Source organism: Amblyraja radiata, chromosome 26, assembly GCF_010909765.2.
Source record: "Amblyraja radiata isolate CabotCenter1 chromosome 26, sAmbRad1.1.pri, whole genome shotgun sequence".
Taxonomy (NCBI): Eukaryota; Metazoa; Chordata; class Chondrichthyes; order Rajiformes; family Rajidae; genus Amblyraja; species Amblyraja radiata.
The window spans coordinates 3652165-3677685 of NC_045981.1; the positions used below are offsets into that span (position 1 = coordinate 3652165).

At 39.2% G+C, this 25521-nt stretch overlaps 1 protein-coding gene across 3 annotated transcripts in view; it reads right to left on the bottom strand.

Annotated features, from left to right (window-relative positions):
• The window catches only part of tbcd (tubulin folding cofactor D), a 164065-nt gene that overhangs the window by 123490 nt on the left and 15054 nt on the right, over positions 1–25521 (bottom strand). For all 3 annotated transcript variants that reach the window (XM_033044058.1, XM_033044057.1, XM_033044056.1), the window contains 7 exons: positions 24720–24775; positions 19965–20094; positions 9048–9093; positions 7246–7378; positions 6697–6860; positions 4540–4600; positions 2779–2853 (listed from right to left, as the gene is read on the bottom strand). In XM_033044058.1, the coding sequence (XP_032899949.1) occupies positions 2779–2853; positions 4540–4600; positions 6697–6860; positions 7246–7378; positions 9048–9093; positions 19965–20094; positions 24720–24775 (665 nt within the window). The remainder of the gene's footprint in view (positions 1–2778; positions 2854–4539; positions 4601–6696; positions 6861–7245; positions 7379–9047; positions 9094–19964; positions 20095–24719; positions 24776–25521) is intronic.

The window sequence follows — 25521 nt, forward strand, 5'->3', positions numbered from 1 at the left end:
CTAGCATTAAATCACCAATCAGAACTACATCTTAGGTCTTGTCCATGTAAGTCTACCACGCCTAGAGGAGAGTATTAAGACCTATAGTTTTTTTTGGACACACCTTACTTCTTAGAAGAACATAGAGCACTAAAAATCTTCCCAACCCATTTTTCTTTTGGCTTTAGGTATTCAATTCTAGTTAGGCAGGTTTCTGGTAGAAATGTTATTGACGCCTCCAGCCATTTAATCATTTATTTAATTTTTAGGTGCGCTGAAAGATGGCTAAGCACCAAGTCAACCGGTATTTGGGAAGACAATTACTGTTTGTCACGCTAATAATTTTATAGTTAATTATAGCAAATAACAACTCCAAAATACATAGACACGTAGGGAAACCACATTTAATAAAATACCTAAACCTGCAAGTCATGGCATAAAAATTACAACACTACTTCATTTTTATGGATAACAAGTTTCATACAAGAACTCATAACGATAAATTAATGTATGTTTTCTTAGATTCTCTACATTAAAATTTCACTGATTTCAGGTTCAAATATCCTCTCTGGATGTGGACATATACAGTGCCCTCCATAATGTTTGGGACAAAGACCCATAATTTATTTATTTGCCTCTGTACTCCACAATTTGAGATTTGTAATAGAAAAAAAATGACATGTGGTTAAAGTGCACATTGTCAGATTTTATTAAAAGGTTTTTGTATACATTTTGGTTTCACCATGTAGAAATGACAGCTGAGTTTATACATAGTCCCCCCATTTCAGGGCACCACAATGTTTGGGACACATGGCTTCACAGGTGTTTGTAATTGCTCAGGTGTGTTTAAATGCCTCCTTAATGCAGGTATAAGAGAGCTCCTCCAGTCTTTCCATCACCTTTGGAAACTTTTATTGCTGTTTATCAACATGAGGGCCAAAGTTGTGTCAATGAAAGTCAAAGAAGCCATTATGAGACTGAGAAACAAGAATAAAACTGTTAGAGACATCAGCCAAACCTTAGACTTACCAAAATCAACTTTGGAACATCATTAAAATGAAAGTGAGCACAGGTGAGCTTACTAAACACAAAGGGACTGGCAGGCCAAGGAAGACCTCCACAGCTGATGACAGAAGAACTCTCTCTATTATAAAGAAAAATCCACAAACACCTGTCTGACAGATCAGAAACATTCTTCAGGAGTCAGGTGTGGATTTGTCAATGATCACTGTCCGCAGAAAACTTCATGAACAGCAACACAGAGGCTACACTGCAAGATGCAAACCACTGGTTAGCCGCAAAAATAGGATGACCAGGTTACAGTTTGCCAAGAAGTACTAAAAAGAGCAACCACAGTTCTGGAAAAAGATCTTGTGGACAGATGAGATGAAGATTAACTTGTATCAGAGTGATGGCAAGAGAAAAGTATGCAGGAGAGAACAAACTGACCAAGATCCAAAGCATACCACCTCATCTGTGAAACACGGTGCTTGCGGTGTTGTGGCATGTATGGCTGCTGAAGGTATTGACTCACTTATCTTCATTGATGATACATCTGCTGATGGTAGTAGCATAATGAATTCTGAAGTGTATAGACACATCCCATCTGCTAAAGTTCAAACAAATGCCTCGAAACCCATTAGCTGGTGGTTCATTCTGCAGCAAGACAATGATCCCAAACATACTGCTAAAGCAACAACATTTTTCAAAGCTAAAAAATGGTTAATTCTTGAGTGGCCAAGTCAATCACCCAATCTGAACCCAATTCAGCATGCCTTTTATATGCTGAAGAGAAAACTGAAGGGGACTAGCTCCCAAAACAAGCATTAGCTAGAGATGGCTGCAATACAGGCCTGTCAGAGCATCAGCAGAGAAGACATCCAGCAACTGGTGATGTCCATGAATCGCAGACTTCAAGCAGTCATTGCATGCAAAGGATATGCAACAAAATACTAAACAGGACTACTCTCATTTACATAACATTGCTGTGTCCCAAACATTATGGTGCCTTGAAATGGGGGGGACTATGTATAAACACTGCTGTAATTTCTACATGGTGAAACTAAAATGTATAAAAATGGTCTTTTATTAAAATCTGACAACGTGCACTTTAACCACATGTGATTTTTTTTTTCCTATTACAAATCTCAAATTGTGGAGTACAGAGACAAATAAATAATGATGTCCCACACATTGTGGAGGGTACTGTACATGCAGGATCAATCATCACTCCACCATCATAATTAAGGGCCTGTCCTACGATGCGAGTTCACCCAAGAGCACTACGGAGTTTAAAAAAAAATCAAACTTGTGGTATTCTACAAACTCCTACGACCTTCCACGAGTATGTTCACGAGCTCCTAGGTGCTCCTAGGAGTAAAAAGTAACGTTTTTTTTCATCACGAGTATTTTTCTACTCGTGAAGTTTTTTCAACTGTGAAAAATGTCCACAAGTAAAAAAAATACTCGTGATGAAAAAAAGTTACTTTTTACTCGTAGGAGCTTGTGAACATACTCGTGGAAGGTCGTAGGAGTTCGTAGAATACCACGAGTTTGATTCTTTTTTTAACTCGGGAGAGCTCTTGGGTGAACTCACACCGTGGGACAGGCCCTTTTGCTAGCTAGCCCAGTCGTACTCCAATGAAGTTGCGATTTCAGGGTCAAATTATCAGGACTTAATATAGGCTCATTATAAGGACTTAAGCTGCTGTGGAGTTATTATAATGTCATTGGTGATTATATCATTCAATGCTGGACAAAATAAATCCGGTAAATGCGTCCAAAATGACAAATCATTACCTGAAGCATTCGAGAACAGATCCAACAACATCATCTGCAAGTTCTTTTGGCAATCTTCCGGTCACTCTTCCTACACTAAAACAGAGCAAATAATCATTTAGATCACAATTTAAATTTAATTATCCTTTTCGATGTTTACATGTATAGAATTATATTCTAATGACAGCATAAGTTTTAATATAGCAAATAAATCTCACAAAAACATTTTTTGGTGCAAAGCGATCACATAAAATTTGATTAATTGGAGAATCCATTCAGCACGGAAATTAGTAAACATAGAAACATAGAAATTAGGTGCAGGAGTAGGCCATTCGGCCCTTCGAGCCTGCACCGCCATTCAATATGATCATGGCTGATCATCTAAACTAATTACAGTTTTGGTCAGAGGACAGACAGTTAAGTCCTTAATGCATTGGTATGGTTTAAAGTAGTACAACGAACCCGGTCGTCTGTGCTATATAATGCCTTCATGTATCTAAATACATAAAACAGACTGATATTTTGGTGCAATAATGATGTAGTTCAACGTTGTCAAACGGCACATCTGCCCATTTGAGTGCATCTTTTCAAATTTTCAAAGAAAGTGTATGGGGTTTAATGCAGATAAGAGAGAGGAGTTGCATCTTGAGAAGTGAAACCAGACCAGTCGTTTCACAGTGAATGGCAGGTCCCTGGTGAGTGCTGTAGAGCAGATAGATCTAGGAGTACAGGTACATAGTCCTTTGGAAGTGGCAACATAGGTAGACAGGGTGGTCAAGAAGGCTTTTGGTACATTGGCACTCATTGGTCTAGGCTTAAAGAAAATAAGTTAAGATATTATATTACAGTTGTACAACACTTTGGTGTGGCCACACTCGGTGTATTGCGTTCAGATTTGGTTATCCTGCTATAGGAATTATAGGATGTCATTAAGCTTCGTGGAGTGTGGCTACCTGATGTATGGGTACTCCTTCCCATTCCCACACAGACCTTTCTGTCCTGGGTCTCCTCCATTGTCAGAGTGAGGCTAAACGCAAATTGGAGGAAAAGCATCTCATATTTCACTTGGGCAGCTTACAACCCAGTAGTATGAATATTGATTTCTCTAACTTCAGGTAGCCCCAGTATTCCCTCTCTCTCTCTATCCCTCGCCCACCCAAGTTGCACTAGCTTCATTCAACCAACTGATTAACACTGGCCTGTTTTCTTTATCATTGTTACTTTTTTGCATATCTTTCAGTCACTGTTCTCTTTCTCTCAACATCATCGTCTATACCTCTCATTTTCCTTATCCCTAACCAGGCTGAAGAAGGGTCTCGACCCAAAATGTCACCCATTCTTTCTCTCCAGAGATGCTGCCTGTTTAAACCGAAGATACATACAAAAAGCTGGAGTAAACACAGGCATGTGGGTCTAGCGTAGATGTGGCATTTTGGTTGGCATGGACAAGTTGAGCTGAAGGGCTGTATGACTATGATTCTGAGAGCAATATCAATTTCTCTATTGTCTTTTCAGAATTTAAATTCCTCTTCATAAACATTTTTCTTAAAGATACTATGAATACTTTTTGTACTGATTTCTTCCCAAAGCAAACCATTTTTACTTGCGTTCCTTCATACAAAAGGTTCAAATTAATGAATGACAAATCTCTTTCCACTATTTGTTATTATGAAGTGACTGTACAATATGCTCTCAACTGAGAACGTCATATAAAGTTTGAAAGGAGGAGATTCTGACACTGCACATTGCATAAATAAAGGAATGGACACCCAATTTACTCACCCTTTTGCTGCAGACCACCTGACAATAGTATCTTTGTCCTTCAATCCAAAGAGTAGTTGCTCTAGGAAAAGTGAAAGAAACAGTCGGTGGATTGTAACGGCAGTCTGCATTTATTTTCAGTTGATTTTCAGTTTAAAGGCATTGTAAAAATATATTTCATCATGTACATTTGTAGGATCTGCAGGGTAGTGCCTTTCAAAAAGCTTGAGAAAGCTGACAAACTTCATTCAGTAAATGAAACACCTTTCACTTGCAAGAAATCTAATTTCACCAAGCACACAGATATTGAAAGAGAAAACTTCAGCTGCTTTAATTGTCTTCATGGAAAACTAAAGTTGTGCATCCTTAAAAATCGGACATGCATCTATCGGGTTTAGTCCTGATGCATATCTGCTCACATCATTTGGTAGAAGGGGCACGTGAACTGGCCTCAATCTCATGCTGGGGACAGAAAATCAGAGTACTACCATAAACATGAATAAACTCAACTAGATAGTGTATTTGAATGAATGTTAATAGACAGGTTTGGCTGTGATAACCCTTGTAAATTACTGCATATTCACTGCCCCCACCATAAAATACAATGCTTGCCGACATAAAAACGTGCAAAAAAAGAGAATTATTTAAAATGGCCTTATGTTAATTCCAAAAAATTAAGATCCACAAAATTCACATTGTACTAAATGAAAAGGAAATATATTATCGAGCCACCCAAAGTAAACAGCTCTGTTAAATCTCTCTTTACGTTCTGTTCCTCAACTTAAAGAAATGGAAAAGAGTATTTCTGAAATGGTGACTGGGAACTCAATTAATGGCATCGTTTTTTAATTACATAGTGGAGATGCATGTGGGTTATTCCATGTTCAATGGTAAACAGGCAAAATCAAATGCATATTCTTGGCAGATGAAGAGTATTATAATTTCTACTTTATGTATTAATGGGTAAGCTCGAAAGGTTGAATTCATTATGTCATGCCATGTTGCCCTTCTTTCTAACCTTTGTGAAATGAACACACCTTACCCAGGAAAGAAAAAACCTCTACAAAAATAACAGGTTACTATGCTATGAAATGTAACAAAATGAAGATCTTTACCAAATTAAAAACTTGGTAAGTCATTTCAAAAAGTGACATTTAATGTTATTACTTGTTAAATAATGCAATGATTAACATGCACATTATTTCACCAGTGAGATGATAGTAAAAATAAAGTTTTGACACAGAATTTAACGTTTTCATGTCTAAGAAGCAGGGTTACAAAATGACTTGGTAATCAGTTCTCTTTCAACTGGACAATTAAATTGGCAATCTTTTCGAAAGGTGATAGATTGGCTGGTTTCAGTGAATAAACTCTCCGTTTTTCTATTCCAAAGAGGCATTGAATGAATAGGAGCACTGAGAGCTCCTCGGAGCACCTGCATCACCTACTTAAGGTGCAAGTGCTCAATTATGTCATTGACTTCCCAAGCATGTATTTCAATCAGCGCCATTTACATCCTCCTTAACAGCAGCAACAAAACAAAGCATACAAAACAAAAATTCCTTCTCACTTGCTAGCAATTCTCATCTTTCATTCTGAAAGTGTTGATTTGTTAGGTAGAATTGCATTGGCCCTGCATAAGCCCCTCAATATTGAAGGATGAACAGGTATGCGGTCAGACAACAGGTTGTTCAACTAGTGGAAAAGGTCAATTGTATTTCAAATAATATTTATTCTCTCGTTCCCCCTCCCACAAGTGAACACATCGCACATACTCTCTCCCTTTCCAAAACCTGGGGTTTGGCCTTCAGGTATGGAAATTCTGACAGTTTGCCGTTTCTTATTTATGGGTAAAGGTTAATTTCAACAAACCAGCAAAGATTAACAAATTTAATTTTTGGAAGCCAAACCCCAGCCATTTTAAGTTTAAGTGAAAGGTTCATCCCTGCAACAACCTATTGCTTATCTAACAAACGTAATTGTGTCGATCACCTTCTAATGTTTGACATTTCAGAAATTTGGACGTCAATAAGAATAATTAAAAGAGAGAAACACATGTTATCACAATCTGTTTTACTGAATGTTCATTTGCACAGAATGTCAAGAACAAACTGGTCTAAAATGGCTGGTTATGGTAGACCATAACCAAGATGATATATTTTGCTCATTATAACACACCTATCACATTCTCAATCTCTCCAGGAATATCATAATCATCATCATCATCATCGTTATCATCATCTGCTTTTGAAACCATTCTCTGAGATGATATGTTGTTAATTGGTTGATTTTGACCTGCCATTTGTAAGTTTAAAGCCAAAGACCTGCTCCCACGCTGATACCTAAAAAAACAAAATATATTTATAAAAATCTGTTGTGAACCAAGCAAAACTTAACAATAATAAAGGAATCTAACTTTTCTATTTACATGCCAAACCATTTAAAAACATTTCATTTTTTTCCATTTCCAACTTCGGTCCTTTCTCCTTAATGTTTCTATTAACGTCCAATATGAAAATAGACATTCAGAGATTTTTTTAAAACAGAGTAAGCGTCTGTAAAGACGAGTCTTTCATTTAAGCTAACACAGGTACTACAAAGAAGGAAGTCCGAGGGATCAATTGAATGAAGAACCTATGTGCATAATCCTGATCAACACTCCATTTCTAATTAAATGTTCAAGCATCATATTTCTGATTAAATCTCAGCTCCATCACTTGCACATACCTCCATTTTGCTATCTTTGGCTTTAGAAATGTAAGGCCCAACCTTTGAATGAGTTTTATGCCTAGTTTGCGAAGAATGGTATGGTTGCATTCAGGAATGTTGCGTTCATCAAGGCACTTCAAAACCATTGGAGCTAGAGCAGAAAAAAGTTATTTAATGAACTGGCCTCAACCACATTCTGTGGCAGAGAATTCCACAGATTCACCACTCTCTGTGAGAAAAAAAAAATCTCATCTCAGTCCTAAAAGACTTCCCCCTTATCCTCAAACTGTGACCCCTTGTTCTGGACATCCCCAACATCGGGATAGAAACATAGAACCAATCATCTTCCCAAACACCAGCTTATATAATTATCACACCCTTTACATTGTTTATCAATAAGTCTCTTAAACTCTGTGTAAAACAGTTCAGAGCACCCTAAAGGAACTTTATTAACATTTATTGGCTTAAGCATAAAGATTCCTAGAATCCATCTAACTCTCATGATGCAGTGAGAAGTGAATACAATTATGACTTTCAAATTTTTTTTGTGAACTGGTATATGGATGGGAATGGTTTAGATGGATATGGATCAAATGCAGGCAAATGCTACTAGTCTAGAAAGCCGACTTGGTCAGTGCAGAAAAGGTGGGCCGAAGATTCTGTGCTCCGACTCTAAATGCAAAATAGGCCTAACGTAGGAAAACAATAATTTCTAAGGGTTCACACAATTTCAATCGTTTTCATAGTGGCAACAGTGACTAGGTGTGTACTTCAGAGATCAATGCTTGGGGCACAATGTACGTCAATGATTTGGATAGGGGAACTGAATGCAATATTTCCATGTGTGCCAAGAACATAAAACTGTGTGGGATTGTGAATTGTGAGGAGGATGCAAAGAGCCTTCCGAATGATTTAGATAAGACAAGTGGGCGGGCAAATAGATGACCAGAATGGACATATACTAACATAGATAAATGTGACATTGAAGATAGACTCAAAATGCTGGAGTAACTCAGTGGGACAGGCAGCATCTCTGGAGAAAAGGAATGAATGACATTTTGGGTCGAGACCCTTCTTCAGACTCTGAATGTGACATCATCCACTTGATTAGGAAAAATAGAAAGAGGGTATTTGATAAATATTGATGTACAATGTGACCTATTTGATCTTATACATACATAGAAGCTGAGTTTCTCCAGCATTTTTGTCTATCTTTGGCCTTTTTCATAAGTCACTGCTAGTAAATATATAGATGCTTAAGTGGCAAAGAACCCTCATTGGCCTACTACAGACAGCTGTAGAAGCCAAGTCATTATATACATTTATTATGCATTTAAGGAAATAGACTGAGATACAAAGGGTATTAAAGGGTATGGTGAACAAGTGGAAATATTATAATGATAAAAGATCAATCACATTCCCACTGGATGGCAGAACAGGCATGAACGTCTGAATGATCAACTATTTTTCTGTTGTAACAACCACATTTGTGCATATTATAAGAAGGTAACATGTTGGATTTTTCTCAATTGCAATATAATTTAGCCATTAAAGTATAAACAAAGTCACATGTAAAGTGTTTAAAAATCATTTCAGAAGCACCAATAATCCTTGGAGAATATGACTAGAAACTATAAAGTAAAAATCTGATTCAATATTCAAAGTATTTTGCACTCAAGATCAATTGAATATCCAAATATAACAGATCACACAGGCAAACAAGCATAATAATCATAATATTGTGTATAACGCTCCAACTGATATTATATAAATTATATTATATATAATTGTCACATATTAAAATATCTATGATTTCATACCATAGGGTAAAAAGTCATCTCGTTTCCCATGCTTGAACAGTTGAGCCTATGAATAAACAAAAAAGATTTTAAAATATTCTTATATAAATAAGTACTCGTTTATATCTATTGACTGAAAAGAGAATCAATCCACAATTCTGAGCAACTATCAGGAGAAAGGTAAGCTACATAATTTGCAATTAACTTTTATTGTGATCGTGGCAATTTGGCACTGGCATAACTTAGTTTTACGTTTAAGTATATTATTGTCAGGTACAGTGAAATGCTTTGTCTTGCATGCAATCCAATCAGATAATACTATACATAAATGTAAGAGATAAGACTTTTGCCTTCCATCACAGTGAGGTGGTGTTTGGAGATTCACTGTGATGGATGTTTGTGTGGATTGTGTTAATTGTGTGTTTTGGTGTTTGTTGTTATGACTGCAGGAACGTAATTTCGTTTGAACTTTAATGTTTAAATGACGATAAATTCTATCTGATCAGATTAATGCTAAAAAATGTGAAGCTCTCAACCATGTCAACATTGGCACGATTGGTGCTGATTGGGACATATAGTCCAACATGCTTCTTGAAGCTGATAACTAGCTCCTTCATCTTGCTGAGATTGAGGGGGAGGATGTTGTTAACTTAGCTTTCTGAAAGAGTACGGCATTAAAATTCTGTTTGTTGAACAACAGCAGTGATTTCTCTTCAGCTGAAATCTTTGATGACATCTATCAAAAGGCAATTGAGAGCAGGGGTAATCTTAGCTGCTGCTGTGTGACATACAGGTTGAAAGAGAAAAACTGACATTTAACTTAATTTTCATTGAAAATGAAAAAGAAGACTTGCACATCACTCCCAAATCTTTATTCGGGGACAAAATCTGCTTTATATTTCCGCTCGGTCTAAAGGAAAAATCTTCAGGCAGAAAGTTGAATTGAGTTTTGTTTATTATTGTCACATGTGCCGAGGTACAGTTTTTGTTTGTGTGCTATCCAGTCAAAGAAAATACTTTACTATCAAAAAAGATTACTTTCAAGCTGTGTACTGTGTACAGATAAAGAATAGTACATTTTGTGCACGATAAAGTCCAATTAATGATAGTTCAAAGGCCTCCAATGAGGTAGATGGGAGGTTAGTACCACGCTCTATCTGATAAGAGAACCGTTCAGTTGCCTGTTAACAGCTGGGAAGAAACCATGAGTGATGCATTGCTTTCGTAAGTCGGTTTTCTTTGATTCCCCCCTTCTTCCCCCACCCCACCTCACCAAAGCAAGGTCACTTAAAAGATGATGAGAAATGTTAATCACAGCAAACTCCCAAGAAATGATGACATTATAGTGGCTTTCTACTGCCTTACTAATAGTATTATAGTCAATGCAGACCACATATTCAAAACTGCACAGCTCATCAGCAGCAGTGTTGAGACAAGCATCAGGTATGGTCACCTGAAGAAGACAACATTTTCATTCAATATTTCTTCAGGTCACTTTCAATTATCACCAGCACTCATTGCCAAGTTTTTATATAAGCAGTCTTTTTTTTTTGTTCTAAAGATGCCTGTTTAGAAACGTCTCAGCAGGAGTTGAAACAAACTATTGAAAAGTTAACCCCACCCAGGTAAATAGTTTACCATAATAGGTATTTGTAAGCCGCAGCTTCAAACATAATTACAGGTATGGATTAGTGAAACTAAACCCAAGGCTATGCACAACATTCTTTTTACAAAACAGGTGCATAAATGCTGTTGTTTCTAAATCAATACATTTTAGATTTTCCTAAGGCCAAAAATATCTCCGCAGAAATATTGAACAAGAATGTGGCCACAAACTGGATATCAAATTGTACGTTAATTTGTTAGCTAGGAGTTTCTTTTAAAAATATCAGTTTAAATTTTGAAAATAATGGAAATATCATTCAGTTAAGAGACGTTTAATTTTTCACTTGAAACGGGGTCAAAATCGCACAATGAAGCACGACGCTTCAAACTACATGAAATAAAACCAACCATATTCGAAACAGGTTCTTCAACCTCCCAATTCATCATGCATAGCTATAAAGGGGTGGAGTGATCCAATTGAGGACCAGGAGCAATCTTTCATGATTGATAGAAATTAAAATAGCTTGTTTAGTAATACCAGGTACAAATTCCTTTGTGCTATTTTGCCTGCAGATGACGATTGTGTAAAATGTGCGTTACATCATGAATCTGGTGTGTGTCTCTCCCTCCTTTGGGGAATTTTAGTTTTAAGAAAACACACCTTGAAAAATCCCAAGCATCTTTTCATATGCTGTTGTCCTGCCACCTGACTGACAGGTATTCACCTTCCCTACATTATGGGAAAGCTTCCTCCCATGATCGCAAGGTTAGGAAGGTATGCAGACAAACAGAAACTTCCATATCTTAGGTCTTCAAGAGCATGTTAACGGGATTGGAGATGTAAAGAGACGGCAAGGAAGAGGTCGGTGTATCACGCGAGAGGCAAGCGGCCAGAGGGGCTTTTGTGAGGAACAAGCAGACTGCCATCAGAGACAATAGGTACAGGAGTAGGCCTTTCGGCCCTCTGAGCCAGCACCACCATTCACTGTGATCATCCACAACCAATGCTGCCTTCTCCCCATATCCCTTGATTCCGCTATCTTTAAGAGCTCTATGTAACTCTCTCTTGAAAGCATCCAGAGAAACGGCCTCCACTGTCTTCTGAGGCAGGGAAATCCACAGATTCACAACAAAAGTTTTTCCTCATTTCCATTCTAAATGGCCTGCCCCTTATTCTTAAACTGTGGCCTCGTGCCCAATCCATAATCTTATCTTTCATAAAGATCCCCTCTCATCCTAAATTCCAGTGTATACAAGCCCAGTCGCTCCATTCTTTCAACATATGACAGTCCCACCATCCTGGGAATTAACCTTGTGAACCTACGCTGCACTCCCTCAATAGCAAGAATGTCCTTCCTCAAATTTGGAGACCAAAACTGCACACAATACTCCAGGTGTGGTCTCCCTAGAGCCCTGTACAACTGCAGAAGGACCTCTTTGCTCCTATACTCAACTCCTCTTGTTATGAAAGCCAACATGCCATTCGCTTTCTTCACTGCCTGCTGTACCTGCATGCTTACTTTCAGTGACTGATGAACAACGGCACCCAGGTCTCGTTGTACTTCCCCTTTTCCCAACTTGACACCATTCAGATAATAATCTGCCTTTCTGTTCTTGCCACCAGAGTGGATAACCTCACATTTATCCACATTGAACTGCATCTGCCATGCATCTACCCACTCACCCATATTGTCCAAGTCACCCTGCATCCTCATAGCATCTTCCTCACAGTTCACACTGCCACCCAGCTTTGTGTCATTTGCACATTTGCTAATGTTACTTTTAATCCCTTCATCTAAATCAATAATGTATACTGTAAATAGGTGCAGTCCCAGCATCGAGCCCTGCGGTACCGCACTAGTCACTGCCTGCCATTCTGAAAGGGACCCGTTAATCCCTACTCTTTGTTTCCTGTCTGTCAACCAATTTTCTATCCATGTCAGTACCCTACCTCCAATACCAGGTGCTCTAATTTTGCCCACTAATCTCCTATGTGCAACCTTATCAAAGGGTTTCTGAAAGTCCAGGTACACTACCTCCACTGGCTCTCCCTTGTCCATTTCCCAAGTTACATGCTCAAAAAATTCCAGAAGATTAGTCAAGCATGATTTCCCCTTCGTAAATCCATGCTGTCTCGGACCGATCCTGTTACTGCAATTGATCAAAAGCTGTTTTGGTGAATTAAAGGAGGTACCAAATTTTATTATCAGTGTGTGCCTTCAAAAAGGTGACTCCCAAGATGTGGGAAGTATCTACATTTTCCAGCGTTTTGTCTTTATTGTCAGTGGGGACAGACTGGTAGAGGAATTTTATCTTGCAGATATTGTAATGCAGATATTGAAAGCATCAAATATGGCTCAGCCTATGAGCTTTTGAAATGTTCTCTGCAAATTGCAGTTTAACTACAGAGTTTTGTCAACCACAATTCTGGCATGCACTCACCAGAACAGCTTCCCGTTAGGTTCGAGCAGGGGCCTCCAAACCTTTCAGCATGAGGGCCACATTATATATTTGACATATTTTTACGGGCTGTACACACACACTCATTCACACACCCACCCACTCACACTCACACTCTCACACACCCACCCACTCACTCACTGGGGCTACCGCTGTCGCCAATCTTCACTGTCTCCCCGGGGCCATCGATGTTGCTGCCGCCGACCTGTAATCTCTACTCCAGCCCCCCACGGGCCTCCACCAGCGACTCCGCCGACCCTCGCCTCTCCACCGGCCACCAACATTTTCTGCTTTTGTTTCATATTTCCAGCTCCTGCAGCTTTTATTTTGTTGCTTTTCCGTCTCCGTGTAGTTCTGATGCAAGGTGTAACATCAAGTCGAGTTTTCTCTCTGCAGATGCAACCTAATTTTCTATGCCCTGTCAGAATTTCCATTTATTTCAGATTCCCAGTTACTGCTGTGGTCATTTCTCACAGTTCCGTAGCAATATTTTATCTTTCTCTCTTGGTATGCCTCCTCCAGACAGATTAGTTGACATTGAGAGGCATTCACCATCATCTCTCTCCCTGCACCCATCTGTGTCATACATTTACCCTTGATCTCCACCGTCAAAGATATTTTCATTGTGCTTTCTGTACCTCCCAATCCATACTAAAAATTTCTATTGTCTATATTTTCTAAGTTTTCTAACAGAAGTCATCTGGATAACCAGAACTGCTTCCCTCACCACATGTATTGCCCTACCTGTTACTGTAACCAACATTTTCTCTTTTTATTTCAGATTTACAGCATCTGCTATATTTTTAGTTTTTAGTTGCTGTTGACTGCTGACTGGAAAGGTTAAGATCATGGGACTATATCAATAGCTTCCACTTCGTACTTAGTGGGTTGCATGGTTAAAAAGTTTGATGCAAATATTTACTGTGCGGTTAATAGAATAGGTTTTTTACTATTTTACTTCGGAGTCACGTGAGTGATGAAAACCTATTGGATATGGTGTCCCAGTTTATTCAACCCGACCAAACTGGCCAAAACCTGGAACCTAAAATACCTGCAAGTATCGACTACTTGTCATTCAACCAGCTATAAGGACAGGCATTATTGGGCACCACAGCAAGACACTTACCACCATGGAACTGCAAAACACTGAATGTTCCCAGTGTCAACCAGTGTATTTGAAAACATGTCGGAGCCTCAATCAGAGCCAGGGACTTGAAACTACAGAAAGTTCTGAAAGTCCTAACAGCGGGAATTACGGTTTTCGCCCGCACAATAAACAAAAAAGACATGACACAAGATCACCAGGATGCACTGGCTTTATTTTGCAACTACCAATACGAGTAAACAGCATTAGGAAGAAGTGCCATCCAACCGGCTTTAGACCCTAATTTGCAGGCCTATGCAAACCTGGAACCTCCAAACCACCAATATTACTATTTGGAGGCAACTTATCAAAACAGGTAAAAGAACTTGACGAAGAGGATAAAACCCTGGGGCTCATTAAAGCAACGTCTAAAAACTACGTGGGCCAGAAAAAGCACCCCTACGCACCACCAGTCGGCCAAGACAAACTGGTGAAAGCTCAAAGGCCAGGAACACTCAACATCGGTCTTTTTAGGCCATGGCCCAGACCGGCCTTCCTGGGGAATGCGCTAACCCTCAACACCGACCCAACTACAGATCCAGACACCGGCGCCTCAACGTCCACGGAGGATGCCGAAAAAGTAACAAACCTACCAATAGTAACCATGGAGGTAGGTGGGTCTGGTTCCTTACGAGGTTGGTGGGAGATTACAATTCTATCTGGATGCATGGAATAAATTAACTACCGACACTTATATTTTCAGAAGTATAGGGTTATACCATAGAATTTATACAAAAACATAATCCTCCAGTTCAGCATGTACTGAACCGAATGTTCGTGCTTACAGGCAAAGAAAAATCAAGAGCGCATGCTGAACTACAGTGGCCATATAAAAAAGGAGTAATGGAGGAAACCCAACACGAATCACAGGAATTTGTGTCCAAAATCTTTATCATAAACAAGATGGTGGTTGCCGCATCATCATAGATTTGACTAATTTGAATACTTTCGTACTATATATTCATTACTAGATGGAAACTTTTGTTACTGCTAAACAATTAATTTCCTGGGGTACTACATGGCAAGCATCGATTTAAAAGATGCTTACTATACAGTACCCATTAGAGGTGACCACAGATGTTATTTAACACAATGGATCATCTGGGGTTCACCCTTAACTCAGTTCACATGTCAGTGACTTTGCCGAAGGAAAAGGTTACAGCACTTAATGGAGGCTTGCAGCAAAATCATTGACATCACAAAACCATCCATCAGAATGGTAGCAAGAATAATTGGCATAATAGTGGCTGCGTTTCCAGCCACACAAATCGGACCTTTACATTATCAAAAATTACAGAGGGCTAAAATACGAGCACTCAAAAATTATGGTGGTCATTTTGACAGACCAATGAAGCTACCAACAGAGGCCATAATGGAACTAAAATGGTGGAAAGATAACATTAGGTATTGTTCCAATCCAAACATTATCAGCTACCCGTCTATGGAACTACAAACTGATGCCAGTGCACTTGGATGGGGTGCTACCAATTCCATCTCCAGCTGTGGGGGAGATGGAATGCACAGGAGGCATCATTATTACAAACACTGGGCATAAACTACCTGGGAATGTTAAGTGCATTCCATGGCCTTAAGTCATATTGTTCTGGGTTATATCACCAGCATGTTAGACTACAAATTGACAACACCACCGTGGTAGCATATATCAACCATATGGGTGGAAACAAATCGACATTATGTGACAATCTGGCCAACATAATTTGGCAATAGTGTATCCAGAGAGATATTTGGATATCAGCTACCTACTTACCAGGTAAACTAAATTTAGTGGCAGACAACAGGTCACGCAAATTCAATGCAAACACTGAATGGATGTTGGATAAAAATGTATTTGCTGAAATTACAGCACGGTATGGAACACCAGTTATCGACCTATTCGCATCCAGGCTCACACCAGTTATCGAATTATATTCATGGGAACCAGAACCTGGGGCAGTGGCAACAGATGCATTTTCGCTGCATTGGGGGATTGTTTATTTATGCATTCCCTCCTTTCTGCCTCATCAGTCGGGTATTTAGGAATATACAGCAAGACTCCGCGACTGGTATTTTGATAGTACCCGATTGGCCTACTCAACCATGGGTCCCGGTGATACTCGACATTGTATTAGAACCATGCATCATAGCCCTACTTTACTGGTTCATCCTGCAACAAGAGGAAGTTACCCATGTCATAATTATATAAACCTATTAATTTGTAGAGTTTGAAAGCACCTCTACTACACCTGGGACTGACGGACCGAACAGTGGATATTATTTCAGCGGCCCACAGACAGTCCACCAAAAAACAGTACTTGGTGTCATCAAGAAATGGGAAGTACTGTCACAACAATAAACATAACCCACAGATCTATGAATATCCCGTCTGTTCTGGAATTCCTGGCAAGCCTCCATTACGATGAGAGGCTCAGTCATAGTGCCATCAACTGCGCCAGAAGTGCTCTGTCAACATACCTGTGGCAAGGAACAGAGCGGCATTCTGTTGGGACACACCCTGGTAACCAAACTCATGAGGGGCATTTTTAATGTTAATCCCCCAAGAACCAGGTACAAATATGCGATGTGAGCATTTTACTGACCATGTTAAGAAACTGGTCTCCAGCTACAGCTCTGTCCCTACAGAAACTGACTATGAAAACAGTCATGCTGATGGCCTTGGTCACGGCACAAAGGGCCCAGTCACTACAGAAACTAAGGCTGGACAACATGACTATTTCATCTGGAAATTTAACTTTTCACATCAATGAAGTAGTCAAACAGAACAGACAGGGGTCAGCAGGCCTAAAAACAGAATTCAGGGCCTACCCGACAGATGATCGTCTCTGTATTGTAACACACTTACTATTATAGATGGAGTATACTAAGATCATCAGAGGGAAAGAAATTTCACTTTTAATCAGCTACAAACAGCCACTCAAAACAGTGACAGTCCAGACCATCTCTAGATGGCTAAAACAGGTCCTAATAAAGGCTGGAGTAGACACTAGCATTTTAAAATCTCACTCCACCAGGGCTGCAGCTACATCGACAGCTATGAAGTTGGATGTTCCTATGGACCAAATCCTCAAGACAGCAGGATGGTCAATGGAGAAAACTTTCCAACGATTTTATAACAAACCAGTCATTGAACCTGGAACATTTCCAGAAACAATTTTAAGTTCTGTAATATAATTTACCCCATAAATAGGGGCTATAATTTGGTGTTAATATATTTATCGTTGGGTTTTTCAATATCGTATTGATGTCTAATGATGTTAACACTATTCTCCCCATAATCAAGGCAGATGTGATGCATGGACTCGTTTCCACGGCATGAAATCACAGAGCTTTAAAATCTTCACGTAGTCACTCACGTGACTCCGAAGTAAAATAGTAAGATTTAACGAGAACTTACCAGTTTGAAGTTTGATCGTTATTTTATGAGGAGTAACGTTGAGGGATTACGTGCCCTCCGCTCCCACCGTTGATCATATACTCAACTGGTATCTCTTCTCTAATCTTACTATGTTTAGTCATTACAGTTATCTGTGATTTCACACCGCTGCTTTGAAGAATGACACGCATGCGTCCTGGCGGGGTTCTTCAATCAAATCAATTCAATCAAAATAGTTTGAAATGATACATTTGGAGACAGCAAATGAAAGCACAAAAAGGTATTAAAAAGTGCAGAGAAACTAAATCAAAGTGTTTGTCCATACATGCCTGGTTAACAGGACATGCATGTTAATAAAGATGACACATGAGATACTTTCCTTTGTTAGTCAAGGTATAAAACTCTAAACCTGGGTAGTTGGGTTCAAAATGCATCAAACTAGATGATAATGCTCAAACTGTACAAATGTATGACTCAGCTAGTGTGCTGTATTTTAGTTCAGGATAAACAGAGGAGATTAATAACAATGCTCTGAGGATCAGAGAACCTTATCCAAAATGATCAGATAAACAGGGATTGTTTATTTTGAAACAAAGGAGTCAGAGAGCAAATAAAGCAGGAAAAGCTGCAAATGCTATACTGGTCAGGGTACCGTACTGGTGCAGGTGTTAAATTAACAGACTCACAGCCCAGAGGCTCGACCAACTACCTGGAGACCCAAATTTATCTCTCACCCCCCAGCAGATGTGAAATTTAAACTCAGGTTAACAATTGGGATCGTCACATCTGACTGACCGCCAGTATTACCAAAACCTCCAAATTGTTGTAAAATGTTATACCATACACAGTAGTAAACACTGCCCAGTCCATCATCGGCTCTGACCTTCCTTCCATCGAGGGGATCTATCGCAGTCGCTGCCTCAAAAAGGCTGGCAGTATCATGAAAGACCCACACCATCCGGGCCACACACTCATCTCCCTGCTACCTTCAGGTAGAAGGTACAGGAGCCTGAAGACTGCAACAACCAGGTTCAGGAATAGTTACTTCCCCTCAGCCATCAGGCTATTAAACCTGGCTCGGACAAAACTCTGATTATTACCAACCACTTTCTGTTATTTGCACTATCAGTTTATTTATTCATGTGTGTATATATTTATATCATGGTATATGGACACATTTATCTGTTTTGTAGTAAATGCCTACTATTTTCTGTGTGCTTAAGCAAAGCAAGAATTTCATTGTCCTATACAGGGACACATGACAATAAACTAACTTGAACTTGAACTTGAACTTGTCTCTCAGGGGAGGAAATCTGCCAGTTTTTACCAGTCTGACCCGCATGTGACACGACAGCCACCAATATTGTTAAACTCTTAAATGCCCTCTGTGAATGGTCAGGCAAATCACCCAATTACAATAAATGCTGGTTTTGACTGATGCTCAGATCCACAAGAACAAATAAATTAAACAATGGGGAGATAAATTAAGTTAACGTTTCAGTATGATAACTTTTTGCCAGAACCTGTGAACTCCGGTTCTCTATCTACACACACCATCTAACAGCTTGGTATTTCCAGACTTCTGCTTTATTTCATACTTTCCAGCATTTGTAGAATTTTGCCTTGAGGGGGGGGGGTAGTAGGAGTTTAGTTGGGGTGTATACAATTATGAGGGGCACAGAGTGGATAGGAATGACCTATTCCTCTCAGAAGAAAATTCAATAACCTTGGAGTATAAAATTGTAAGCTGAATAAACAGTAGATTTAATGTAAACACAAGGAACTGTAGATGCTGGTTTACAAAAAAATGACATAAAGTGCTGAAGTAACTCAACAGGTCAGACAGCATCTATGGAGAACATGAATAGGTGATGTTTCAGGTTGGGACCATTCTCTATAAATTTCTGGGATAATGCAGTGGGTCAGGCAGCATCTCTGGAGGAAGGGTTTTGACCAGAAACGTCACCTATTCATGTTCTCCAGAGATGCTGCCCGACCCAGCAAATTTAATCTGACTGTCCCAAGGTTTAGAGAGGAGTTTAAGAGAAATTGTTTACCCCAAGCATCGAGTAAGTTTGGAAACTCATTGTCCTCATATTTTCAATGATATGCTCAAATTTCTTAAATTTGCACCTGAGGCTCCAACGTCTATTAGGGCGTTAAGCCTGGGCTGTGGAGTAAGATTAAGCTGGACAGTTTTTTTAGTTTACATAAAGTAGGTAAATAGCCTCTTTCGAGGACATAAATCTCAATGAACAATAATAAAAAAGCCTAAATATTCAGAAGTTAAACAAAGACAACTTAAATAAATAGGTGGCACAAGTAATCAAATATTTACCAAAGCCTGAAGCATTCCATCTATCACAACCATGCCTTCCATTGTCTGATCGGCTTCGGATAATGAAGTCAACGTCCAATCCAAGAAATCGGGCAATCTCTTCTCTTTTACATCTGGGCGAGTTACAAACCTGTTCACAACATAAAACAATTCGACATCAATAATATTTCTAAACTAAGCAATATTTGTATTTAATTCTTCAGTTCAGCTTAAAGAATGTATAAGAAACTTTAGATGCTGAAATCTTGAGCAAAACAGTGCCGGAGGATATTTTGCCTTTATTTGAAGGGTCAGGCAAGCATCTGTAGAGGGAATGGAGAGGATATTTCAGGTCTGAACCCTTCAAATGAACGCAAAAACGATACATTCCATCAGCATATCATATCTATTTATTTTACAATCCAGTACTTCCTAGTATTGAGGTAAGCTTATATATAAAACAGATGACAGATGATATTGAGGATATGCAGCGTAGGTTTACAAGATTAATTCCCGGGATGGCAGGACTGTCTTATGCTGAGAGAATGGAGCGGCTGGACTTGTACACTCTGGAGTTTAGAAGGATGAGAGGATATCTTATTGAAACATATAAGATTGTTAAGGGTTTGGACACGCTAGAGGCAGGAAACATGTTCCCGATGTTGGGGGAGTCCAGAACCAGGGGCCACAGTTTAAGAAAAAAGGGGTAAGCCATTTAGAACGGAGACGAGGAAACACTTTTTCTCACAGAGAGTTGTGAGTCTGTGGAATTCTCTGCCTCAGAGGGTGGTGGAGGTCGGTTTTCTAGATACTTTCAAGAGAGAGCTAGATAGGGCTCTTAAAGATAGCGGGGTCAGGGGATATGGGGAGCAGGCAGGAATGGGGTACTGATTGTGGATGATCAGCCACGATCACATTGAATGGCGGTGCTGGGTCGAAGGGCCAAATGGCCTACTCCTGCACCTATTGTCAATCGTCTATTGACCCATTCAAAGTTTAAAGCTGGTAAACTGATGCAAATGAAATGCAAAATCAGTGTTAAATGCAAGAAAATACATTCCCACGTGTTATAATTTGAAATTAGTGTCAAGCAATAAATCTTCTCTTCCGTTAGGAACAACTACCCAGTATTAACCTCAACATTTTATTGTTCAAAAGAATCAGCATTTGGTGCTCATATGCAGGTGCAATATGCTCAATATTGCCATGTCAGACCCCTCTCATAATCAACTTCCTCCAATACTATTTACTGAATCGAAATTGAGAGGAACTAATCGTAAATCTTAAAAGATAAAATACTCCTGGTGATTCAGAGTTGCCAGAAATCAGCGGGACAGGCAGCATCTCTGGAGAGAAGGAATGGGTGACGTTTCAGGTCGAGACCCTTCTTCAGAGTCAGTATTAAATGAATATCGAACGAATGAATGACCGACGGTGGCGCCCCTGGTTTCGCCCCGGTGGTGGATGTTTTCTTGTAAGTTATACTATGTTAACACGGTAATAATAACATTAGTATTAACGTATTAACTTAGAAAATGTCAAGGTACAAATAGAGAAAATAGCACGACCTTTTAGCAAAATCGATTTAGGCACTCGATCGTAAAAAGACTTTATCCTGGTGAAATCATCAAAAAAGGCATATGAGGCACATGATATTTATGGCAAAATCCTCTACTCATCATGAACTGCAATTCGTCCAACAAAATGTACAACATATTTTGTTGGTATCTCAAGTACATTCTTTCAAAGTTTTAAGATCCAATATAACTACATATACAATAGGTCCCTCTATCAGTAATGATGACCCATTAATTATTGGATAATTTTTTTTGTTCCAGGACAAAATTGTATTTTCTATTTCTTTTCCTGCTACCAAACGTTGTATTGCTATCAATGACATTCTCCACCAGATGGTGCCAAATCCTTCCTGAGGCACAGTCAAATGAGCACAACTAATTCCAACTGTGAGATAGACATAAAAAGTTGGAGTAACTCAGCGGGACAGGCAGCATCTCTGGAGAGAAGGAATGAACGACGTTTCAGGTCGGGACCCTCCTTCAGACCCATTCCTTCTCTCCAGAGATGCTGCCTGTCCCACTGAGTTACTCCAGCTTTTTGTGTCTATCTTTGGTTTAAACCAGCATCTGCAGTTCCTTCCTATGCTAATTCCACCGTGACTTGGGCTTTGCAAACTAATATCAGGAACTGCCATAAAGCATTTCAAACACAATGCTTGTAACTTTGATTATGAATATAATTTACAATATCAAAGATGCCCTCCACAGAAATAGATTTTCTATTCAAGTTATATTTCAATCTTATAGGCGTTTTTTCCTCCGGCATTTATTACCATAAAAAATATCAAATGTGATTCAAAATCAATAAATATACGTGATATCTTTTTAAATGTTTCCTGTTTTTTCAACAAAATGCCTTTAGACACCACCAATTTCCCCCTCTGTTCAATAACAAGGACTGTGGTGACCAAGAACCATCACTGGACCCAGATGTTTATCCAGATTACATGTTATGAGTATAGATAATGAGATGCGGGAGGGGATAATATAAGAGCAAGAGTATGAAGAAAGACAGGATAGACTCGGCTTGTACTCGCTAGAATTTAGAAGATTGAGGGGGGATCTTATAGAAACTCACAAAATTCTTAAGGGGTTGGACAGGCTAGATACAGTTTCTATACCATGGGAGATATGGCAACACTTTCAGAATATCCTTCTGTGGCTTTGTAAGTTTAGGGACGCTTCCATGATTATAAACTGACCTATAGCAGGGATCTATAGCAGCCAACATGGCGAGGCCCCAGTGACATGACCATAATTCCAGTCTTTACAGCGTGATTCTGTAGATAGTTTTGGGATAGTTCCCCTCCCACTCTACCAAATAGACCTTGAAATTAAATGTTGCTTCTGAGAAAATTAAAGACTGGGTCATATTTCAGTGACATTCAATGATGAATCTAACTTCATAACTATTTGTTACAGGAAATCGCAGTGTAAAGTCCACATCTGACATGATCCAATGCACATATATTTTCCTCCTCTTAACAACCAGACAAACTTCGCTCTTCATGTACTCTTTTCTTGTGCAATGTCATACATAGCACTCTATAATAATTTTGGAGACTCCAGACAACTGAAACAACCATGATGCTCACCATTCCTAAAGTGTGTGTCAATTAACATCAAAAGAGAAGATTGGCATTTTATCCAAGCACAAACACCCCATTTATGTAGAAACACCTTCAATAAATCATTAAGAAGCTAAATAGTTTTCCAGGGAATTGAGGTTATAATCAAAAATGTGAAAACCTCTAAATAACATTGAAGATAGGGGTGAAAATAAGTGCTTGCAATGCATCTATAGTTTCTTAAGATTAAATATTTAAGGGAAACCGTTTATAGTTAACAATCTACTATAAAACATCAGAATTGTGATGATAAACTTAGACATGTTGATATTTAGCAGTTCATTTTCATGGAAAAATAAACCTAGTACATTTAGTGAATTTAAATGCCACATCATTCATCCTCCGTTATTGTTTGCGCAGCTCTTTAGGATTTGACCTAAACATTCCCGTTTACCCAATGAATGACAAAGGAAAAAATAAACTAATATTAATAAAGTAAAGTCCCCTTGCAAATGCTGCTTTGTAACAGATCATGAGTTATGTTGGGAAGCACAGCAAGTTTCTGAAACAGAACTGCAAAGTTGAGATAGAAAATAATAAAATGACAGCTGCAATTCCAAACCTGACCACCAAGTGGCACATTTTACCAACGCATCGCTGAGCCAGAAGCGTTTCGGCCCGAAATGTTGCCTATTTCCTTCGCTCTATAGATGTTGCCTCACTCAGAGTTTCTCCAGCATGTTTGTCTACCTACATTTTTCATTCAGACTAATGCTTTACCTGAAAGATTATCTTTTTGAGAATTGTTACATTAAAAAAACAGCGTCACTGAAAATGAAATGCCCCATAATTAAAGATAGCTTCTTTAATTAGAACAAAGTTGGTATACATATTGTACACTGCAGTGTTTCCACGAGCCTGATATGAAAGAGCAATCAAACTGCTGGAAGAACTCAGCGGGTCAAGCAGCATCTATGGAAGAAAATAGTGGACATTTTGGGTGTGACCTTTCATCGACACTTAAACATAGAGGAGAGTTCACCCATATAAAGAGGTGAAGGGGGTAGAGGTGGGGCAAGAGCTGGCAAGTGACTGATGGATCCATGAGAGAAATGGATAATTGGTGAATGAAGTCAGATGGGGGAGGAAAGTGAAAGTAGTGACAGAGGTTGGGAAGAGATAGATGAAGGCAAAAGGGTACAGACAATGGAATCTGTTAGGAAAGGAAGGTGAAACATTCGAACAAAATAAGGGGTATAATGCGAGTAGGCAGGAAGGGTGACCCACTTGGTCTACCAAGCAAACTCTCCTCACTTTGATCAACCTATCGCTTGCTAGTTCTTGTGCCATCCGTCCCCCTCTCACCTCTTAATACTGACCATCTCCTCTCTTCTCCTCCAGCCCAGATGTAGGGTCCCGACCTAAATTATCGACTGTCCATTCCCCTCCAGATGCCCCTGAACCTGCTGTTCATCCAGCACATTGTTACTCCATACTCCACCATTTGCAGTCTCATGTCTCCTACATGGAGGACCTATCATTACCTAAATCAGAATGCTGCAAAATTAATCAGATGTATGTGCTCCTATGTCCACATCTGCAGAAAAAAGATCTACATGTTGAACACTTACTTGGATACCAGGACAGCAGCAGCATCTCTTGCTTTGTCACTAACTGTCAGGTAAGACTGAAATGAAAAAAAAAATACATTTATCATACATTTAACGCATTAAGCAAGGTATTTTTTCTATCAAAAACAACATTCTAAAATACTACCCCCTTTATACAGCCAGACTAAAACTGAAAGTATTTGTTAGACAGTATTAACTTCATACTTTCCCCAACTATCTATCTATACATAACTAAACCTCTGATCTTGTGCTCTTCCGGGTTTGCCTTTTTTCTATCTGCGCAAAAATGGTACGCGATAGCGGAATGATTGCTCGCCAAATTACTCACTGTTCTCCTGTGCTGCGAGTGCAACAAGTTTAGTTCCGATAGGCGGTATATTGTAAAAGTTAGCGAGGTTCAAAAATCTTAAAAACCGCGTGTGCGCAGATCGATCTCCTCTCCTGCCAGTCAGCGCTGCACGGATTGGTCTCCTCCCTTGTCACCCAAAGTACAACACAGTATCCCCTGTTTTGCAGGGGAATGGCCCCAGGAGATTCCTAAACTCTTTTCCTACTCCCTTTCCTAGTGGTCACCCATCTATTCTCTGTCAGCAGGCGTTAAGCTTGCTTTCTTTTATTTCACCCAATCTAGTTCATTCCTGCCATTCAGGTTGATATATTTTTATTTCTATCGATTGAGTTGGCATGGCTAATGATTATGTTGTCACTTCTAATATTTTTTATACACCTGTGTTTGAAGATCTACTTTATTCATTTTCCTGCCTCCAAGAAAAAATATTTTCCTATTCACTCTTGCTAAAAT